Source organism: Halichoerus grypus, chromosome 15 (genome assembly GCF_964656455.1).
Source record: "Halichoerus grypus chromosome 15, mHalGry1.hap1.1, whole genome shotgun sequence".
NCBI classification, from domain to species: Eukaryota; Metazoa; Chordata; class Mammalia; order Carnivora; family Phocidae; genus Halichoerus; species Halichoerus grypus.
In genome coordinates this window covers 294,262-314,020 of record NC_135726.1, presented here as the reverse complement: position 1 = coordinate 314,020, position 19,759 = coordinate 294,262, and the positions used below count along the sequence as shown (strand labels likewise).

The 19,759-nt window shown below is 60.7% G+C and overlaps 2 protein-coding genes and 1 long non-coding RNA gene across 7 annotated transcripts; 1 reads left to right on the top strand and 2 right to left on the bottom strand.

Moving 5' to 3' along the window:
* Positions 1-3: 3 nt before the first annotated feature.
* On the bottom strand, positions 4-4,573 carry SPATA2L (spermatogenesis associated 2 like). Of its 3 annotated transcripts, none has more exons than XM_036119758.2 (3): positions 4,434-4,573; positions 3,814-4,117; positions 4-2,002 (listed from the first exon to the last, which is right to left on the bottom strand). In XM_036119758.2, exons 2-3 carry the CDS (start codon positions 4,114-4,116, stop codon positions 1,091-1,093), a joined length of 1,215 nt encoding a protein of 404 aa, XP_035975651.1. In that variant the 5' UTR covers position 4,117; positions 4,434-4,573; the 3' UTR covers positions 4-1,090. The 3 variants fall into 3 exon arrangements, with proteins under 3 accessions (XP_035975651.1, XP_035975653.1, XP_035975652.1); XM_036119760.2 differs by having other exon boundaries at positions 4,399-4,553; XM_036119759.2 differs by having other exon boundaries at positions 4,390-4,550.
* On the top strand, positions 4,569-7,923 carry LOC118552970 (uncharacterized). Its single transcript, XR_004925751.2, has 2 exons — positions 4,569-4,857; positions 5,208-7,923. It is a non-coding gene; the product is annotated as an uncharacterized LOC118552970 (long non-coding RNA).
* Positions 7,924-8,334: 411 nt separating this feature from the next.
* VPS9D1 (VPS9 domain containing 1) lies at positions 8,335-19,757 on the bottom strand. 3 transcript variants are annotated; one of them, XM_036119753.2, is made up of 15 exons: positions 19,522-19,757; positions 18,240-18,315; positions 16,358-16,450; positions 16,095-16,257; positions 14,643-14,754; positions 14,506-14,568; positions 14,095-14,147; positions 13,905-13,992; positions 13,634-13,719; positions 12,784-13,274; positions 11,638-11,767; positions 11,238-11,446; positions 10,875-10,971; positions 9,489-9,593; positions 8,335-9,146 (listed from the first exon to the last, which is right to left on the bottom strand). In XM_036119753.2, the coding sequence occupies exons 1-15, from the start codon at positions 19,618-19,620 to the stop codon at positions 9,053-9,055; spliced, it is 1,959 nt and encodes a 652-aa protein (XP_035975646.1). In that variant the 5' UTR covers positions 19,621-19,757; the 3' UTR covers positions 8,335-9,052. The 3 variants fall into 3 exon arrangements, with proteins under 3 accessions (XP_035975646.1, XP_035975647.1, XP_035975648.1); XM_036119754.2 differs by having other exon boundaries at positions 13,905-13,989; XM_036119755.2 differs by lacking the exon at positions 8,335-9,146 and having other exon boundaries at positions 9,548-9,680.
* Between the last annotated feature and the right edge of the window lie 2 nt (positions 19,758-19,759).

The window sequence follows — 19,759 nt, the reverse complement described above, 5'->3', positions numbered from 1 at the left end:
GAGTAGGTTCAGTGTCCTTTAATGAACTTTAATATTCTGATTCATGGGACATGATGGTGGTTCTCTGAGTGCTGGGGAGAAGGGGAGGTGGGATAGACAGACGGGGGTAGAGCACCCAGCACAGAAGACAGGCACCTGTCCCCTCTAGTCCTGTGGCTGAATACTTCCCAGGGGAGGGGGCTCTGCCTGCCTGCCTTGGCCTTGAGAGTCTGCCTTAGCAGGTGGCTGCTCAAGAGCCCGGCCACACCCTTACCACTGGACCCAGGGAGCCTTCTCAGGTGGGAAGCCTGCGTGGCCTCCTGCCCTGCCTTCCAGAGCCTGTGCGGCAGAAAGCCAACAGCAGGTGGCTTGTGGGGTGCGGACTGCTCGGAAGCCCCACACTCCACCACGAGGGGAGTGACAGCCTATCCAGGCCCCACTAGCTGCCTGCGTCCTTCCTCCTGCCGCCTATGCTCTGGGCGTCTGGGGAGCCTCCTCACTCTGCTTTGACATCAGATCATTTCTTCTCCATCTGGGGACCACACTCCCCGGCCCAGCTGGTCTCAAGCCAGCCCTCAGCTCATTCAGCACTGGCTTATGACACTTCTAGGCAAGGGGCTAGCTCAGCCATGTACCTGGCAGCGCCCCCAGACTGGTCACAGTGGTGCTCAGTGGCCCCAGGGACACCCCTGTGAGGAGACTGTCCCCTGGACACGTGGAGGGAAGCAGTGTTCTGAAGGACACCTGTGGGGCTCGGGTCCACAGGCTGAGCAGCGGGCCCTACAGTGGGATGGGGCAAGGAGCGGAAGTGAGGGGAGAGGACCCTTCGTTGGGCATAGGCTTGGTGGTGAGACTCCTCCACCCAGCACGTTTGGACCTGGGCCTGGATGCTGGGTGCAGGGGGTAGGGAGTCGGCCAGGCCAACGCAGGAGCCTCCCGTGGAAGGCAGGACCCCACCTCCTGCCTTGTGAAGCCCGATGCCCCACCTCGCTGTGCCCAGGAGTCCCCCGGGCGCAGGGTGGCTGGGGGCTGAGGCCCGAGGAGTGCTGAGGCCCAGAGAAGCACCACAGAAACGGTCTCGGGAAGGCCCTGGTGCAGGGCCTGGCTGGGCCTAAGGCTGGGCCCCGGGCCCGTCATAGAGCAGGGTGTCCAGCTGTGCGCGCTGCAGCCACAGGCGCCGCTGGCCCTCACTGAGCAGCGGGCGGAGCGCGTGGCCGGCTCGGCAGGTGGGCAGGGCAGCACAGTGGGGCGCGTGCAGCTGGTGGCAGGTATCACAGCAGAGGGCGGGCAGGGCCCCAGGAGCTAGGCAGCTGTGCGCCTGGTAGCCGGGGGGCTGGGGGCCGGCCGGCCCGGGGCTCCCTGGGGCTCTGGGGGCAGCCGCGTCTCCAGGCGGACTCAGCAGCTCTCTCCGCAGGGCCAGGAAGGAGAAGGCTGTGGGCTCGCGCTCCCGCTCCTCCTCCAGGGCCCCGTAGGGTGGGCTGCTGGCCTGCGGCAGCGCCTCAGCCTCCTCTAGGGGCTCCCAGGCCGCGCCCCTGGCCCCCCACAGTTTGGCGCTCTGTTCCCAGAGCAGCGGTCTGCAGGCCAGCTCCGGGGGCGGGGAGTCGGGGCCTGGCGAGGGCCCCCCATACAGGCTGGCTTCCTCCGAGCCCTCATCCTCCTGCAGGTCCCGGTAGAGGTCCAGCGGGCTCTGGTAGACTGTTGGGGAGCCCCGGGGGGGCAGCCGCTGCTGCAGCCAGGCCACGCAGGAGGCCACGTCTGCGCTGGCCCGCCGAGCCTGCAGCAGCTCCTCAGCTGGCAGCACGCTGGTGCCCAGCTGTGCCAGCACCTCGCCCAGGATTTCACACTCCAGCCGGAGGGCGAAGCAGCCCAGGGCCACTTGCACCAGTTGGCAGGCGGGTGGCGGGGCAGCCATCGTGAGGCGGTGGTTGTCCCTGGGCACGTAACCCATCTTCTGGAAGCTCTGGAGGAGGAGGTCCTCCGAGAGGGCGCCCTTCAGCACGTGCACATAGCCCCCTGAAAAGGTCTGCAGAGGAGGGTCCTGGTCAGCAGCAGCCTGAGCCACGCTCGAGCTCCTCCTGGCCCTGGCCTCCCCCGGAACCAGGCCGTGCTGGCACTCCCTTCAGAGGGTCTGCTCAGCCACACGCCCCGACCCACCCCGGCACACCCATCTCCATGGCTGGGGCAGAACAAAATAAAGAGCCCCGACGCCAGGAAATCGCACTTCGTGGCAGCGGGGTGGCTCAGTCAGTTGAGCTCAGGTCCCAGATGGAGTCCCACGTCGGGCTCCCTGCTCGGCGGGGAGTCTGCTTCTGTCTCCCCTTCCCACCCCCCTCCTGCTCTCTCGCTTGCTCTCTCAAATAAAATCTTAAAAAAAGAAATCTCACTTGCCTTGGGGTCTCCACCTCCCGTCCCCCCTGGGGATGAGATTTGGTCACGCAAACACAAACGGGTGCTTATCTGCTCTCCAGACAGGCTGTTCTGAACTCCACCTTCCCACGTCCTGTTCTGGAGAGCTTTCCCCATTGGGACAGAGGCTTAGCCATTCACTTTTTCCAACTGTGTAGCGTTCCACCACATAGATGAAACATCCGTATTTTTCGGAGGCTCTAATGTGCATCTGGGCTGAGAGCCCAGGAGTGCTAGATGGGAAAGTGCTTTCTAGGCTGCAGTCCTGTGAGGAACTGGAAGGGCTTCAGGATGATGGTGCTGTGTCTCTCCCAGTTCTAAAATCCCAGAGCTCTGGGATCCTGTCAGCATCCCTCCCGCAGACGGAGCACTGCCGCGGGCGGGCACTGTACTCAGGGTTTTGCCTTCACCCCTCACAACAGACCTTGGACTGCACTATTCTTGGGTCTGTTCCACCGATGAGGACATGGGCTCAGAGAGATTAGGTAACTTGCACAAAGCCACACAGCCAAGAGGAAGCAGAACCAGATCCCAACCAGGTCTACCCAACACTGAAGCCCAGGAGCACCTCAAGGGCAGGCCTGTCCGCTCCGTTCTTGGCTTCCCACGGGGCTGGCGCTTGAGGGTGCCTACCGCCCTGTTCTCTGAATTAAAATGTCCTAGAACTTCTGACCAGCAGGTGTCCCCATGAAGCAATAGGCTCCAGAGCTCACCTCTTGAGAGAGAGAGGGAGTGGAGGAGAGGAGGGTGGGGTGAGAGAGAGGGAGAGGAAAAGGGGTTGGAGGGGAGAGAGAGAGAGAGAGAGAGAGAGAGAGAGAGAGGCTGCTGCTGCCATGGCAACCAGTGGAGGTGGACTCGCCCACGTGCCCAATGACATCAGCACCTTCCTACTCTTCCAAATTAGCTTTGAGGGCCAAGTATGCCTGCCCCCTCCTGCAGGCCAGCAGCTCACCCACAGGGGTGATCAGTGCAGACCCCAGAGTATGCAGGGTCTCCAGCCCCTACCTACTTCACAGGGGATACACCCACCCAACGTCCTCTTCTACAAATGGGATCATGGAAGGATTAGGATGACCATGGAACCTCAGGTCCCTCCCAGGCACCTGTCCTAGGATTTCTGTGCTACCTGGGCTGTGAGGCCACTTTGGGGGAGGGCAATGATTCAAGCTTTGAGGAGCAAGGATCTCCCCAGGAGGCAGGCACCGGGGGTGGGTGGCCTCTGCCCACACCATGTTTTCAGCCCTGGGAGTGTGTGTGTGTGGGGGGAACACCTTGGCCAAGAGCTGCCCCAAAGCGCCCCAAATCCCCTCTGAGCCCTGGAGAGCCGCCCGGCTCTGAAGACACATGAGATCCCCTGTTCAATGGTACCCTCTGCCCCACGGTACACAGCAGCCTGAGCGGGGGCGCCCCCTCGGCCGAGCGCCCTACCTTGATGGTGGAGAACTCCTTCCGCCAGGGCAGCAGGTACAGGTGCACAGCCGCCAGCTCCAGCAGCTCGAAGGCGCGGGCCAGGCCGCGCAGCGCGGGGGCCAGGTCGGCGCGGCCCCACAGGCCGTCGGTGAGCAGCGCCAGCGCGTCGTCCTGCAGCGCCCCGTGCAGGTCGAAGTCCTCCACCAGGATCTGCCACAGCACGGCGCGCAGCGATGGGTCCCCGCACACACCCGCGCGGCCACGCCGCAGCTCACGCTCCAGGCACAGGCGGTAGTCCTCGGACAGCGAGCTGCTGCCCATTCTGGCGGGCGGGGGTACGGTGTCAGGAACCAGAGACCCCTCCCCGCCGGCTGTGCGGCCCCCCGAGCCCCCACCCAGCGTCCACAGACCCCCCTCCGGCCTGGTGACCCTGTCCCCGCCGGCTGTGCGCCCCCCCGAGCCCCCCCCGGTGTCCACATGTCCCCCTACAGCCCGGCGACCTCGCCAGCTGAGCGGCCCCCAGTATCTACAACACCCCGCTTCCCTGGAGACCCGCCCCGCCAGCTGTGTCTCCCCCCGAAGAGAGACCCCCACCTCGCCCACCAGAGCGTGCTGTGGCCCCGCGAGGGACCGTCTACCTGTCGGTCCCCAGCGGAGCCCAATCGGCCACCTCTCCGCTCGGACCCGTCCCGCGGCCGCGCTCTTCCGCCGCCAGCGGCTCCGCCCACCGGCCTTGGCCGTGACGCTCGGGGCGGGGCTTGCGCCGGGCACCGCCCCCTCGGCTCACCCGCGTGGGGCCGGGCTGGGGGCGGGACCTTGTGCCGCTCGGCTGCGCACCTGCCCCCGCATCTTCTGCCTACCGGTGGCCGCCGGGCGGCTCGCGGCGGATCCTGGGCGGGCGCACGAGGAACGGTGCGTACGAGCAGCCCCTCCCTCTGAGCTAGGCCCCGGCAGCGGTCGCCGGGGCGGAAGCGGGTGCTGCTAGTGCGCCCCGGGCCGGGCCCAGAGCTCACCGTGAGCCCAGGGAGGTGCGTTTCTGCGTGGTTGACACAGCAGCCTCAGGTGGGTGGGGCGGCCTCCGTCTTTCTGTGGGCTCAGCTTCCTGGGCCCTGAGAGCAGCATCCGGGGGTCCCTGAGGCGGGGTGAAGGCCCCTCCCTAACTAGGCCAGCCTCGTTTCCAGGCGCCTGACCCGGGCGCTAAAGCCACTTGGGCGGAGGAGGGATGGGCGAGATTTAGTCCTTGGGGCCCCGGCTCAATGCGAGGAAGGTCTTCTGTAGACCTTCCTCCCTGGGCAGGCTCTGCCCCTTGATTTCTGGGCCCCTCACCTCTCCAGACCACTTTGCTGAGATGGGACCTGCCTGGGGAAAGATTTTTCTCTTAATAAGAGCCTTCACCTGGCAGTACCCTGCAGGTGCGTCTTCACATACTTCAAATGGGACTTTTAGAAAAATACTGGAACCAAGCTGGGGATCTCCTTGAGACATTTTGCTGGCCACCACTCAACATAGAGGCGTTTCACTTACGATGTACTGAACCCAGCCCTAGGGCCACAGCAGCCATGAGGGGACAGTTAACTTGTGGTCTTCTCCGGCCTGTGTGCGGAAGGGTGGAGCTTAACCACTCCCTTCAGTTCACCACTGAATTCATCGTGGTCTTCAGATGCGCGGCCTCTGAATTGCATCCATCCATGGCCATAGCCCCCAACCCTAAGACAACTGTTGCAGTGTGGTGAATCCGCAGCCTCGGTGCAGACCCTGCCAGAGCGTGCACGATTGCGTCTTCAACTGGAAGTAGATGGGGTTCTGTTGCTTTGATTCCGCACTCAGTCCTGTTGCTGTGTGTGACTCCAGGCAACTGCTCTCAACCGTTGCTTGTAATCTAGGGCACGTGTGGCTCTTCTCAGTATGACACTTGAAACTGGGCAGGTCTTTGCACCTGCTTGCACCCATAGAATGGAGGTGACATTGTTTGGCTTCCCAGGTTAAGTCATTAAAACACCTTGTTGTCTTGGGTTGTTTGCTCCTGGAGTCTAGCCATCATGTTGTGGGGGAGCCCGCGGCCACATGGAGAGAACTTGCACTGAGCTGAATAATGTCCCCCCAGATCCGTGTCCACCTAGAACCTGGAAATGTGAGCTTATTTGGAAACACGTTCTTTGCAGATATAATCAAGTTAGGATGAAGTCATGCTGAATTAGGATGGGCCCTAAATCCAATACGACTGATGTTGTTAAGAGAGGTTTAGGCACAGCATGTAGGGGAGAAGGCCTATGGTGATGGAGACAGAGATTGGGGCTCTGCTTACAGCTACCAGCCAAGGATTGTAGGAGCAGGAAGCTGGATGAGGCAAGCAAGGATTCTGTTCTAGTACTTCGAGGGAGTATAGCGCCATCAGCATCCTGAATTCAGATTCTAGCCTGCAGAACTTTAGTACATTTCTAGTTTACTTGACTCAGTTTGTGGCGTTGTTTATGGTGGCCAGAGGAGACTAACGCAGGCCTCACATGGTTCTGAGAATGTGGTTGTGAGTCCTGACTGAGGTCCTAGCTGACAAGCATCCACTGCAGACGCGTGGACAAAGCTCCAGATGATTCCAATCCCTGACATGGGGTCACCCAGCCTGGAAGCTGACCTCGCTGATGCTGCGGGTGCAGAGATGGTCTGTCCCCAAGGAGCCCTGCCCACATGGAAGATTCCTGAGCAAAGTAAACGCTGCTGTTGTGTTTAAGCCGGTGAGGTGGGGTGGTTGGTTACACAGCGATCGATGTGGGACCACGTGCATTCACCACATTCCACCTCGACCCTCCCGGGGATGGATGCCACATTGCCTGACTCCATCTGTGTACATGTCCTCTCATGACCTGGTCGTAAGGTCGGAGGGTCATTTGGCATTTGCGTTGGCCCAGGACTGCAGCTAGTTCTTGAATCTGCTGCAACCCTCCCCCCGCCCCCGTGTATGGTTTCCAGCTTCTGCACACCACGCTCAGCTTTGCCTAGCTTTTGGATTTTACCAGTATAGTGCACATGAAATTCTGCCTTGTTACTGTGTTAATTTGCATTTCTTGATTTTTAAAGTTTTGAACACTTCTTGTGCTAATTAGCTTTTTGAAACTTTCTCCTCTGGAGGTGCCTGGCTGGTGCAGTTGGTTAACTGTCTGACTCTGGATTTTGGCTCAGATCATGGTCTCAGGTTTATGAGATTGAGCCTTGTGTCGGACTCCCTGCTCTGCTTGAGATTCTCCCTCTCCCTCTGCCCCCTCCCTGCTCGTGCATGCTCTCTCTCTAATAAATAAATACATCTACAAACAAAAAAACCTTCCTCTTCTGTAGACAATCTGTTCATAGCCTTTACTATTTTTCTCTTTGGGACTGCTGCCTTTTTCTTGTTGATCTGCAGGATTTCCAGTGGGAAGAGTCAATTATTCATCCATTTGATGGAGGAACCATGGGCTCAGAGTCATGGGCTCGGCCTGTCCGACTGCAGCGCCTGGAACAGGGTGCCAAGGAGACAGCCCCCCGTATGGGGCCCATCCCCAGAGGTGTGGTCCCCAGCGCCAAGCCAACAGGTACTTCCACTATCAGGCTTAGCTGAAGACACATCTTCATCGTCCATCTGCTTTATGCAGCGGCCTTTAAAATCCTATCCTTGAGACGTCAATGCCAAGGACTGAACCATGGGATGTTACCTCTTCTTCCCAAGGCTCCATGGTGGCTGGTGTGCTCATCCAGGTCTGGGTTACTCAGAACTCTACACTTACAAGAGCATAAGCAGAATGTCAGGGGGGCCAAGGGTGCGGAGACAAAGGCAAGGTGTTGGGCGGGTGCTGGCTTGTCTGCTCTGGGAGCACTGACAGGCAGAGGACCACAGGCCACAAAAGCTCCAGAGACAACAGCTGTCCCAGGGATTCGGGTTGGCCTGCCCCAGCCCACTGGGCCCAGCACCCAACTGTGGGGTCTGGACCGCAGGTGCCCGTTGGCCTCTTGAGTTGGCTAGCTGGGCTCAAACCCAGTTCTGCCATCATGAGACGTAGCCTAGCGAAGGTGCTTCCCCTGCTCCTGCCTCAGTTCCTCATGGAAGTCCTCGAAGACAGACCTGCAAAGCACCCAATAAACACCAACTGCTGCTGCCGTCTCCGCAGAGCCTTTCCCCGGCGCACCTGCACACTGCTCCCGTAACTGGCCCCTGGGGCGGCTGGGCCCAAACCACCTGCCTCGGGGGTAACTCAGGTCTGCCAGGGGTCCCTCCTTCCCTGGCAGATGCTGCTTGCTTTCTCCTCTTCAGGGGCGACACGGATCACAGCTCGGGACACCCACGTGTGTTTCCCACCTGGAGAATGAAGGTGCTGCCCGAGACCCTGCAGGCCAAGAGGTCCAGTCCCAGGTCCTGCCCAACCCACTCGGCCCTGCAGAGCACGTCCTGCCCCAGAGGGTCTGGGAGGTGGTCCCTGGGACAGTCTGGCTCTTGCTGGTCCGCAGGGGAGGGGTTGTGCTACTCAGGCCTCCGCGCGGCCAGTGGAATGGCGAGCACGCGAGCCGGGCGGCGTGAGACATCAGGGACCTCTTTATTGTTGCCTGTGTCAGCGGCGGCCCGGGGCACGTAACAGTCCGAGTGGGCGTGGGCTGCAGGCAGGCACTGACCCTTGGGTTCACGCTGACCCAGAAGGGGACATGCAGGGATGGGAAGTGGCCAGGGGTCCAATGCGTACCGTGCCAAGGGCCGGAGTGGCTCAGAGGCCCCAGACACGGGTGGGTGCCCTGGGGGTGCCTGGGCTCCAGAGGAGAATGGAGTGACCAATGCCCAGTAAGGAAACAGCACAGTTTCAGACCACCTAGGCCCCAGCCCTTGGGTGGGAGGCAGGGTATGGGGCCAGGCCCTCTTCTTGACTAACAAGCCACTGGTGCTGGAAGCTGACTGTCACAGGGATGGGAAGGGAGAGAAACCAGACCTGCCCTCTGCCAGGCCCAAGGCGCCCTCCCTACCGCTGAGTTGCTGGGGCTGAGGACATGTGTACAGGCCCCAAGGGGAGTCCACAGCTCTGGTGTTCGTGCACAGAGCCTCTCAGGCTGAGACAAGGAAGAGACGGGCCTACTTCCTAGGAGCTGGTGCCTCTGAGGAACAGCGGTGTCTCAAGTCCCTGGGGCCAGATGTCAGGTTAGGGCAAGTGTGAGAGCTGCACAGCCCCACCACAGCTGGCCTAGTGCCCCCCTCCCCCCAGCAGGTGACTCCTGGACGGTCCTCGGCAGGTCCTGTCCTCCTCTACTTGCCCAGGGCCCCCCGGGGCAGTAGCTCCACGTAGTTCAGGGCACTCTGGAGTGACGTCAGGCAGTAACCCTCCTCTCCAATCAGGTACCTGTGGAGAGGTGGGCCCAGGCAGCGTCTGTCACCTCCAGGGGATGCAAGGAGGCCCCCAGCACTTTGGAAGGGGTGTCTGCCCTCATGGGGCAGGACCTGGATGCTGAGGTCCCACAGGGGTCTGTCAGGGAGGCTGGGCTAGAGGATAGCCCACTCCCCAGGCAGATGCTGCTCAAGGGATGGCCCCCCACCCAGGTCCTGTCCAAGCAGTATGCTGAGCAAGGGGAAGTGGGAAGGGACTGGCAGAGGGGACCATGGGCCATGTGCGCAGGTGGACCCCCGACCTGGGAGCACGTGCTCAGTGCACCATGCTGGCCTGACTCCAGCCGGGGGCTCCTACCCCTCATGGATGAACTCCTCCAGGGCTGCACACTCTGACACCAACTGGGGGAGACCGCTTCTCAGCACCACAAAGGACAAGATGGGCAGCAGGTCGTCGGCACCGCTGTTGGGCAGAGGCACGGCTGGCCGGTGGGCTCCGGGGTCCAGTATGGCTGCTCAATCCCCCAAACCCTGCAGCCCCCAGCTCGGCCTGTGGAGTGGTCCAGGGCTGACCAGCTGCTCTCCCTGCGCCCCTCCTGCCCGCCTGCGTGGGGGAGTTGGGAGTGGACGCAGGGCAGTCCCTACGGGCAGCAAGGCCATCCCTGAATGGGGAGCCTGTGCTGCGGAACCCACGGCTGGACGAGGCGATGCCCCCACAGTGCACGTGTGGGGCTGCCCCACAAGCCTGCCCACACCTGGGGAGCAGGATAATGGAGGGGATGGCCTACGTCCCAGGCAGCCTGCTGACACCCGGGATCGGAGCCAGGCACCTGAGATCCCCCACAAGAGGCATCTAGGGGAGCTAAAAAGGTGCCAACGGAGGCCCTGCAGCGCACGCAGAACCCTGGCCCACGGGGCCCACGGGTTGGTGGTCTCTGGGAAGGGCATCAAGCAAAAACTATGGCTTGAGTATGACCACCAACCATCTGTCTCTTTCTCCTTGGGTGGAGCTCTTGCTTGCTGATCTCATGCTCAACTCTAGCTTCTACCTGCCCGTTACCTCCAGGCCCTTGGGTGTAGTAGGTGCTAAAACCCACCCACCAGGTTCAAATGACAGGTGCCTTCATTATAACACTGGTCCCTGGGGCAGGGTGGCAACAGAAAGAGCCCCTGCAGGTGCTGAGGAGCTGGGAGCCCCAAATGGGGGCTAGGGCAAGAGGCTGCTGGCCCCAGCAGGGTTCAGATCAGATAGAACCAGGCATCAGAGATCCAGGTAGAGAAGACCCCCTGCCTCACCTCAGGATAGTGGGGGCAGGGATGATGCAGGAACCCCAGGTGTGGGGGCTTAGCACAGGGAGCAAGCTCTTCACTGAGGCTGGGGCTTTTCCCCCAAAGTGTGCAACTGAGGGACCAAGCACGTGCTGTTGGGACAAGCAACCCTAAATTTCACCAGATTAGTCAGGTGTTCCCTAACTCCTAAGAAGTCCTGCCCAGAGGGGCGGGAATGCATCGTTCACGGGGGCTGGAGCCCAAGCCCCTGGTGGACATGGGTACTCTGCTGGACGATGAGCCTTGCAAAGCTCACTGTAGCAGCGGGATTCTGGGGCCCAGGGGCCCAGAATCCAGGCAGAAACTGCAGTCCCCCTGCTTGGGGCAGGACAGGAGGGTTCTCTCTCCCCCAGGCCTCTACAGGCAGTCCCCCACACGCTCAGTGCCCATCCCAGTCTGTGTTTTTGGGACTCACATGGCTGCGGCACCCACTGGGGGTCTGGTCTCAGGGGCAGCCTCCTGGGCCTGGTAGTAATCCTCGGCACAGGCACAGATGACCCGCAGGACCCGCACTGTGGCACAGAAGTGAGGCTTCAAGAGAGGGCTGAGCGGAGCTGGTCCCAGGACAGCCCAGAGGCCACAGCAACTCTCAGGCACCCACCCTGAGAAGCTCCCTCCCGATCATGCCCTCACACCACTTATGGCCCGTGAGACACACCCCCACTTGACGGGAGGAGGGTCTACAGCTCAGGGCAAACAGAGACTCCAGGTCCCCTGTGGGATGGAACCGTATCTGAGCATGTTCCCCCTTCTTTCCTCCCAAACTGCAACCCCTCACCGATGCACTCCAGCTTCTTCTGGGGGCAGCTCTCCAGGACCAGCAAGCCCAGCTCTTGGGCTGCAGCACAGTAGGGGTAGGGACCAGCTCCCGTGGCCTCCGGGTCCCGGGGGAGGAGCTTCCTGGGAATGCCTATGGCGGCTGGGGGTGCACTCCTGTAGAGCTCCATGCTCCTGCTCAGGGCGGCCTCCCGGAGGCGGTGCACACTCCTGGGGCAGAGAGAGGCCAGGTTCAGCTGCCCGGGGGCTCTGCCCCAGGGACAGAGGCAGGGCTAGGTAAAGCTAGCTACACCCCGAGTCACAGGGGCGTGGGTGAGGCATCTGAGGATGGCCTGAGAGTGAAGCACCAGCTGGAAGGGTGCCCCGGGGGCCATCCGTGGGGACTGGAACTGGGAACGTACCTATAGAGTGCCAGCAGCAGGGGCCATAGTGGAGAGAAGAAGGGCTCCTCGATGCAGGCCAGACACCGGTCCTTGGAGGCGGCCACGTTCAGGCCTTCGAAAGCCAGGAGGGTCAGCGAGAGCAGCCTGTCTGCCGGGAGCAGAGCCGGCACAATGGCGCTGTGGGGACGGCTGGGCCCTCCAGCCCCAGGCTGGCAGCCCCTGGAGGTCATCCCCAGCCAGCCTGGGGTGCCCAAGTGGGCCCCATAGCCGCCCCCTCCTCTCCCACCCTCCGTGTGGACAGCGCCACAGTGTTCCGGCTCGGTGGGGTGGGAGTCTGCCTGAACCTCCCTCCACTCCCCTCAAGCTTCCCACTTCCGTGTCCACGGAGTCCGGGGGCAGAGCACCCAGGAGCTCACAGAAGCATGCCCCGCTCCCCCGAGGAACTAAGACGACAGGCTGAGGAAGGCAAAGGACAGCCTCTCTCTGAAGGGGTTTGTACTCCAAACTGCGGGAACCTGGAAGAACTTTAGAAGCATATTTAAAACAAGACCTGAGACCCAGGGAGATGGGACACCCATCCAGCTGACCTTGAAAGGCATTCCAAGCCACCTGTTGAGACTCCCTCACTGGTTTTTAGGAAACCCTGAAAGCCTTCCTCCTTGGAAGGGACTTGGGAGTCACCAGCCACCCTAGACGCCGACCCTTAGGGAATCCACACACTATTCTCAAAATGGAAAAAAATCTCAAAATTGTCACCACCAGGCTGCACACACCTGAGGGTCCTTGCTTTAGAATGACCTGAGTCCAACCCTACAGGCCAGGACCACTTGGCAGGCAGAGGATCTGACAGCAGACCCTTCCCCAAACCCTTCCCAGTGCAGCCCAGGGAGCAGACAACTCGGGATCGGGGAGAGCTCGGGCCCACAGCTGGTCCCAGCTGCTCTCAGAGCAGGGTGCCTTCCTGTCTGCTAAACACGGAGTTTGCCCCAGAGAAGGGCGGACAGGGACGGCTCTGCAGATCCAGCGTGGCTGGCCGCCAACCAGAGGAAAGCCTGTCCTCCCCAGGGCCCATCCTCGGCCTGTGAAAAGCCTTCTGAGGGGCACAGGCTTCAGAGTTGGAGCAGCTCCCCCCGCCCCCCGTCCTGTGGGCACGCTGGCCCTCACCGATGGCGTTGTGTATGTCCTTCACAGTGCTCTTCAGCTGCTCCAGCAGCGGCTCCTTCTTCACCCCCGTTGTTTGGGGCTCAGGCGGCCTCCCACACCCCCGGCCCCACCCCTCAGAAGTAGCCAAGAAGTGTTCGAGGTCTTCAAAGGAGCTGTCTTTGCTCTGCACACCGGTCAAGCTGTGTGCCAGGGGTGAGGGGGGCCTGGCAGGGCTGCTGTCTGGCCCTCTGTCTGGGGGGCCGGCCTGAGTGCCGTCTGGGGGCCGCGGGGCCGGGCTGGGCTCCGCAGGGGAGAGCATGCAGTAGAGGCTCTGCGAGGGCCGGAGCCGCCGGCTTCCCGGAGCCAGCAGCCCGTCGGCGTCCGGGGGCAAGGCACGGCAGCCGGGGGCAGAGGCAGCGCCAACAGCGGCCCTGCTCACGACGGGGTACAGCGCCCGGTACACCGCACACTGGAGCTTCCTCAGGAGCTGCGAGATGGGGTGGTCGGGAGTGCTGCGAGCACAGGAAGAGGTGTGGGGGTGCGGTGCTGTGGCCACGCCCTCACCCGCCGTCCACCTGCCCACCACGTGGCCCCACCGGACGCATTTCGGAGGAGTGACGCTTGCGGTTTCCTTGTGAGTAACTGTGGCAGATAGAGTCTGACCCACCCCCCTGAGAAGGTAGAAGGCGGCTGCTGAAAAGCCCACGAGGGTGGCTGGGTGGGACGTCTGCAACCCCAGCCCTTCCGAGGGAGCCTGTGGGCGCCCCGTACAGCCACCCCCGATCTCCTCTCTGTCCCTTTCCTTTCTGGTCCTTTCATCTGCCTGCCTTCAGGGCCAACCAGGAGGTAGGGGGGTGGAAGGCCCTGGTACCTGAGCAGGTGGGAGACCAGGCTGCTCACTAGCGACAGGTCCCCTGGGCTCTTCTTGAGCTGGGCCCTCCAGTGCTTCGGCCAGTCCTGCAAGGCAGGGGACTTCTTTGGAGAGCATGGCCAGGTCCCTGCGTGCCCCCTCGCCAAGGCTGCACCCCAGGAGATCAGCACCACACTGTCCGTGCCCTCCCTGGGGCATAGGAAGACCCAACACCAACGGGCCCTGGGAACAGCAAGCCATGACAGCCCCAGTCGCAGCTCCCGGCACTCACGTGGTCTTGCTCATACTCGAGGATGGCGGCATAGAGGGCCCGCTGCTCCCGCTCCTCTGGGCTCAGGGCAACTTGACTGCAGAACCTCCTGGGGTGAAAGACGAAGTGGGGCACCTTAGGGCTGGGGGGTGGGTGTGGAAGTCCCCACCAGTCCTCTCGGCTGTCCCCAGACCAACAGGAGGAAACGCACCTGTTGGCTGCCTCCTGGAGCCGCAGCCGGCGCTCCTCCATCTTCCTCTGCAGCTGGGGCGGCAGAGTCAAGGCCGAGTCTGGTGGGGCGGCACCCCCGCCCCGCCTGCACTGAGTCCCCAGGCATCCGGGGGTATGGTCAGGCCAGGCGGGGCACAGGAGGCAGCAGGCCTGAGGACTGGTGCTCGCTCAGGGAACGAAGCAAGCCCTAGCCGACTGGAAGGTTGGAGAGGGGCCCGTGGGTGCTAGGAGGAACAGGAGGGCCTGTGCGGACGCAGGCAGGGCAGGAGCCGTCCCTCAAGGTCACGCCTCTCCGAAGCTGGACGAATTCTGTCCCTGCTCCGGCCCTTCACTTCCCACCTCACCCCCTTCTTGCTCAGCTCGGGACACCAGGGATGGAGGGAAAGGATACTGTCTCCTCCCGGGCTTTGGCGATCACAAGGTTCTCCATCATCTGCCGCTGCAGGGACAGGGTCTCGGAGGGGAAGGAGAAGATAAGGCCTACTCCTCTTCCACCACCAACCCAGACCCTCCCTGAGACCCACTCACCAGGGATGTCTTCTGCATGGCCTGGCTGGGGTCCAGACGGGCCATCCGTGCCTCGTAGGCAGCCTTCAGCTTCTGATTCTGCAGAGAGGCCTCCTCCAGAGGTGTCAGCTCCCTGGAAATAGTGACGAGCTGCTGTCCAGGCCCCAGGAAGTTCTGGAATGCTCTGGTGACCTGAAGACCCTCCCTGAGTGTGCCCTGAGACCAGAAGGTGAGCAGGTGGTGGTGGGGGCAGGCAGGAAATGAAAAGGAGGGAGGAGGTCTGGGGTGGACTGGAGACCCTGCCCTGCTGACCTGGACCTGCCGTTGCTAAGATCTCTGATTTTTCAAGAAAAGCTGGACATCGTACTTTTTGCAGATCAGTTATACGTGTTTGGCAACAACATGAAACTTTTTAAAGGACTCATGTGAGCCAAACAACTAGATGAGTCTGCCACCCATTAAACAGAGAACCCTGTCTACTTGGTAGAAATGGCCACCAAAAGCTACCCCCGACCCCGCACTGAGACTTTTGGCCTCACAGGTCTGCATGCTTTCATGGTGGGAGAGGGTCAGTTGTGAGGACTCCAGCTGAGGGAAAATTTGTCCTGGGATGGAGGTCTTGTGCCTGGTCCTGCCCCCAAACTGCACATGCAGAAGTGAGGGCCTGGGACCTCTGGGCGGCAGGGGACCTGGAGGCATGGCAGCACCAGGGCCACGAGGAGCCAGGCCTTCTCTGTCCTAGTGGGGATTCTTGTATCTGACCGTTTTTCTCAGTTCCAGAAACTCATGTCCTGTTAGCTCTTCAAATAATGCCTCTCCCATTTTCTTCCTTTTCTTTTCCTGGAACTCCAATAATCTTGTGTTAGATCTTCTATCTTTCTCTCAGACTTTCTTTTTTCTCTCCCCTCTGTGAGTCATTCTGGGGGTCTATTGACCCTTTAACCAATTCACTCATTCTTTCCACAACTGTGTCTGCTCTGTTAAAAACCGACCACTCATTTTTGTGTGCATGTGTGGACTCTCCCTGCAGGATATGATTTGTCGTTATTGTTTTCAGTTAGTTTTTAAAAACAATTTTGGTATTATATTTTTGTTTCTACTTGGTTCTTTATTTGCTGGGTCAGATTTTATGGTTTTTTTTGTCCCCTGGCATTATTTTCAAACTTGCTTTTTACTTCTGTAAATGTAGAGAGCACGGCGGTTTAGCGAAACGTCTGCTAATTCCACCTGAATACTTGCAGGCTGTTTCTGCTCTTACTCTTGAAGTTTCTGGTTTCTTTCTGTGCTTGCTTATACCTGACTGTGTGCGATTCGTGCACATGCTTCTGTCCAAAGGGGATCTGCATTTGTTTTTGTCAAGCACGAGGCTGTTTCCATTCTCGGACCCATTTTAACTAAAACCATTGTGGTTAGCTCCCTTTGTCTGGACTTTAAACCCAGGCTCAGCCCACCTTCCATTTGGCCCCTTCTTACTTCTTAGAACTTTGTGACTCTGCCGCCTGAAGCTTCTGGAAGATCTCGGGCGGCAGAAACGGAGATAGTCTCCCCCCTTCATCCGAGTACACCCGGCGATGTCGGCTGGTAGATGAGGGGCCAGGAGCAGCCACAGGCGTGGCTGGCTTCAGGTGCGTTTTCCCTGCAAGACGTACATAAGCAAGGGGCAGCATGGAGTCCAGTGTCCCACAGAGATGCAGACTTGTGGGGGAATGCCCTAGGGAAATCTGTTGGAGACCCACCAAGCTTGGCAGCTGTCGACTGGGCCCTCTCCAGACACTGCTCAGCCAGTTTCAGCATCTTTGAGGTGTCTGGGGCCACAGGGTCTCCACCTTCTGGGGATCAAGAGACAAGAAAGCTGGTCATCATCACCTTTATCGCTAAACAGATTCTTGCTGAGATAAAAACAAGGACAAGCCCATCCTCTCCTCATCTCTGACCCCTATGCTAGCCTATCCCCCTCCTCATCTCTTCACCCTGGGTCACCCTGCCCCCCTCCTCATCTCTGACCTCTAAGTCACTTCATCTCCTCATCATTTCTGATCATCTGCGGGGGGTTTGCTTCCTGCTGCTGTGCGGGCTCTGAGCTTGGCCAGCCCAGCATCTGACCTGTCATCCCTGCTGGACCATCAGAGCCCCCTTCCTCCCTAACCAGGCCTTTTCTCAGCAAGTGCTTTCCTTGTACTTACAGCCCCTCAAGGTGGGCCTTGTTGTGGCCATGGACCATTTCACAGAGACAACTTTACCACCTCTCTCCTGCCCTCTGGCTGTGCTTGACCCCACCCCTGGCACATCCCCGGGCCTTCTGTTCTGCGTTCCCTCCTCTGGGGATCACTCCCGTCAGCAGATAGGGGCTGTAGGAGCTGGACCCCAGTAGCCATAGTTCCTGACCCACCTATGCTCGAATTACAGCCAGGCTCTCACTGCATCCTGTTTTAGCCCTCTGACTCCCACTGAAACTCCCTCACTAACACCCTCATGTCGAGTCCTTCTCTGAGGGCTCCTCGACCTCTCAGGGTCTGTCTCTTCCATACTGCTCTACCCTCCTCCCAGGCCTCCATCTTGGAGTGCCCAGAGCTCTGCTAAGCTCACTGCCTCTCTGGGGCAGCTCTGATTCTGGTGACCCTACCCCTCCCTAACCACCATGGTCCCATATCCACCAGGGTGCTGAGCACCTCAAGCACAACATGCTCATGATGGAGCTCTCTATTCTTCCCACACAAGTCTGCTCCTGCCACCCCCTGGACCAGCCCTCTGCACCTCAGTTTCCCCCCAGTTCATTGTCTCCCCCCCCCGCCCCGCCAAACAGTGGCTCACTGTCTCCACCCCCTGTCCTGCCAACCAGCGGCTCATCCCCCACCCCCAGCAAATCTGTGATGTCTACTTTTTTTTTTTAAGATTTTATTTATTTATTTGAGAGAGTGTGAGAGAGAGCACACGAGCAGGATGAAGGGCAGAGGGAGAAGCAGACTCCCCGCTGAGCAGGGAGCCTGATGCGGGACTCGATCCCGGGACTCCTGGATCCTGACCCGAGCCAAAGGCAGACGCCCAATGGACTGAGCCACCCAGGCGCCCCAAGGTCTACCTCTAAAGAACGTCCCCAAGCCCTTCACTCCTTCCATCTCCAAGTGGTCCTATCACTGCTGCCCTCACTATGGGAGCCTCCTGGAGGCTCTGCTTCCATGCTGGCCTCTCTCCCACAAAGCCTCTACAAGCTTCCCCTTACACCACAACGACCCCAGTTCCACCCAAGGCCATGACTGCCCCAACTGCACCCACTCTTCCCCGTACCCAGCATCCACTCTTACCTCAGGGCCTTTGCACATCCCTCTGCTGGGAGTGTTGCCCCCAGCCCCTGACTTTTCAGCAGCTCACTCCTTCCTGGGCCGGGGTTCGATGTCCAGTCTCTGGTTATGCCCCATCCCATTTCCATCCCCTGACAGTACCCATCCCTTCCTGCGCCCACATCACACTACAACAGCTCATGCTGAGTGTTCACGCATTCACCTTCTGCTAACGACTAATGGGTAGGACACAGGACACCCCCAGGCCTGAGACCCACCAAGGGCTAAGCTGTCCATCATTTGTTCAGTGCAGGAGGAGTGGTGAGGCTGAGAGCCGTACCTTTGGTGGTTTCCACTTCTTCTAGCAGCACCTGGGAGATGTAGTGGATGCTCCTCAGGTATTCTGTATATGCCTCCTGTGCTCAGGGAAGAGAAATGGCAGGGGTCAGGCCAGTAATGGCAAACAATTCCATCACGCCTGCCTCATGCCCTTGTGGGAAACAGAAATGGGGCTTGCTTATCTCTTGACTTTGAGACAGGCAGCCTGAGATAGTTAGCTGGTAGTTGCTGCAGGTGCTCAGGGATGTCCGGCACAGATAGTGTCCCTCTGCTCTTGACTTGAAGAGAAACAGTGCCCAGCTGGGCACCCATCCTCCGCTCACTGCCTGTTCCCAGCACAGGAAGAACAGATTCTCCAGTGCGCCAGGAGAAGCAGTCCTAACAGTCGCTGTCGAGTTCACTTTGCAACAGGTTTCCTTCCTGAGCGACTCAGGGGCTCTTTCGTCAGTGGCTTGAAAAAAACACAACTTTCCCGGGAGGTTACTGAGGGACTGATGTTGCAAATCTCAGAATCACTTTCTGGCTTCGGTTCTGGGAAATCCCTCTCCTGAACCCCCTGAGCACGCCGCAATCTCGAGTCCTAGACTATCGCCACGTTCCAGGGCCTGACGGTCTGCAGGGTTCCGAGCCAGAGCACCAGGCACTTGGAACCGCCGCATGACATCTTGTCGCATCCCGGTTGTCAGATTAACCTTTAGGTCTACGGCTCCGAGGTAAGGATAAAATGGGTTCCAGAAAGGATTTCTGACCTGTGGGGCACCTGCGGCCCTAGAAACCCGACTTGGGGAGAGCAGCCCACCGAGGAAGCAGGAGGCTTTTCCTGGGCACAGGCGGCCTCTCCTGTCCGTGGGCAGTCCAGCCGGCTGCCACCGTCCGGATTAACGCCCACGCTACCCGGCCCGCATTCCCTCCCAACACGCGTGCTGGAAAGACGCATCGCGGACGAGCCTCAGTCAACCCTCGCAGGGTTCCGCCCCTTCGGGGAATCCGATTAAAGCTACAGTGTCCTCCCATGAAAACACGCAGCACACAGGGAACTGCTTGCTTCTTGAACCGCCTACAGACGAGCCCGGGTTCCAGGTCCCCGCTTCGCAGACAGAGACCGGCCCGCAGAGCGCGGGGAGCTGTCCAAGGTCACGCCGACGCCCGCGCCCCGCGCCCCCGGGGCCGCCGGAGAGGTCCCGGACGGCGCCCCCACCCCGGCCCCGCCCCCGCCCCCGGGCAGGCGGCCGCTCGGGGGGCGCCTGGGGCCGCCGCCCCCGCCTCGCTTTGTGTCGCCTCACCCGGGGCCGGTTGCCGGTGTCCAGCTCGATGGCTCCGTTGGCCAGCTTCATGGCGCACTGCAGCGGCTTCACCGCGCCGTCCCCGGCCGCAGCGGCCATGGCGTCGGGCTCGGGAGGCCGTGGCCGTGGCGGCGGCAGCGGCGGCGCCGGCGGCCGAGGGCGGGACAGGCGGCCCGGGGCCCGGAACGCAGCCCGCGCTGGAGCCGGCGCCGCCCGAGCCCTGGACCGCCGGAAGGGG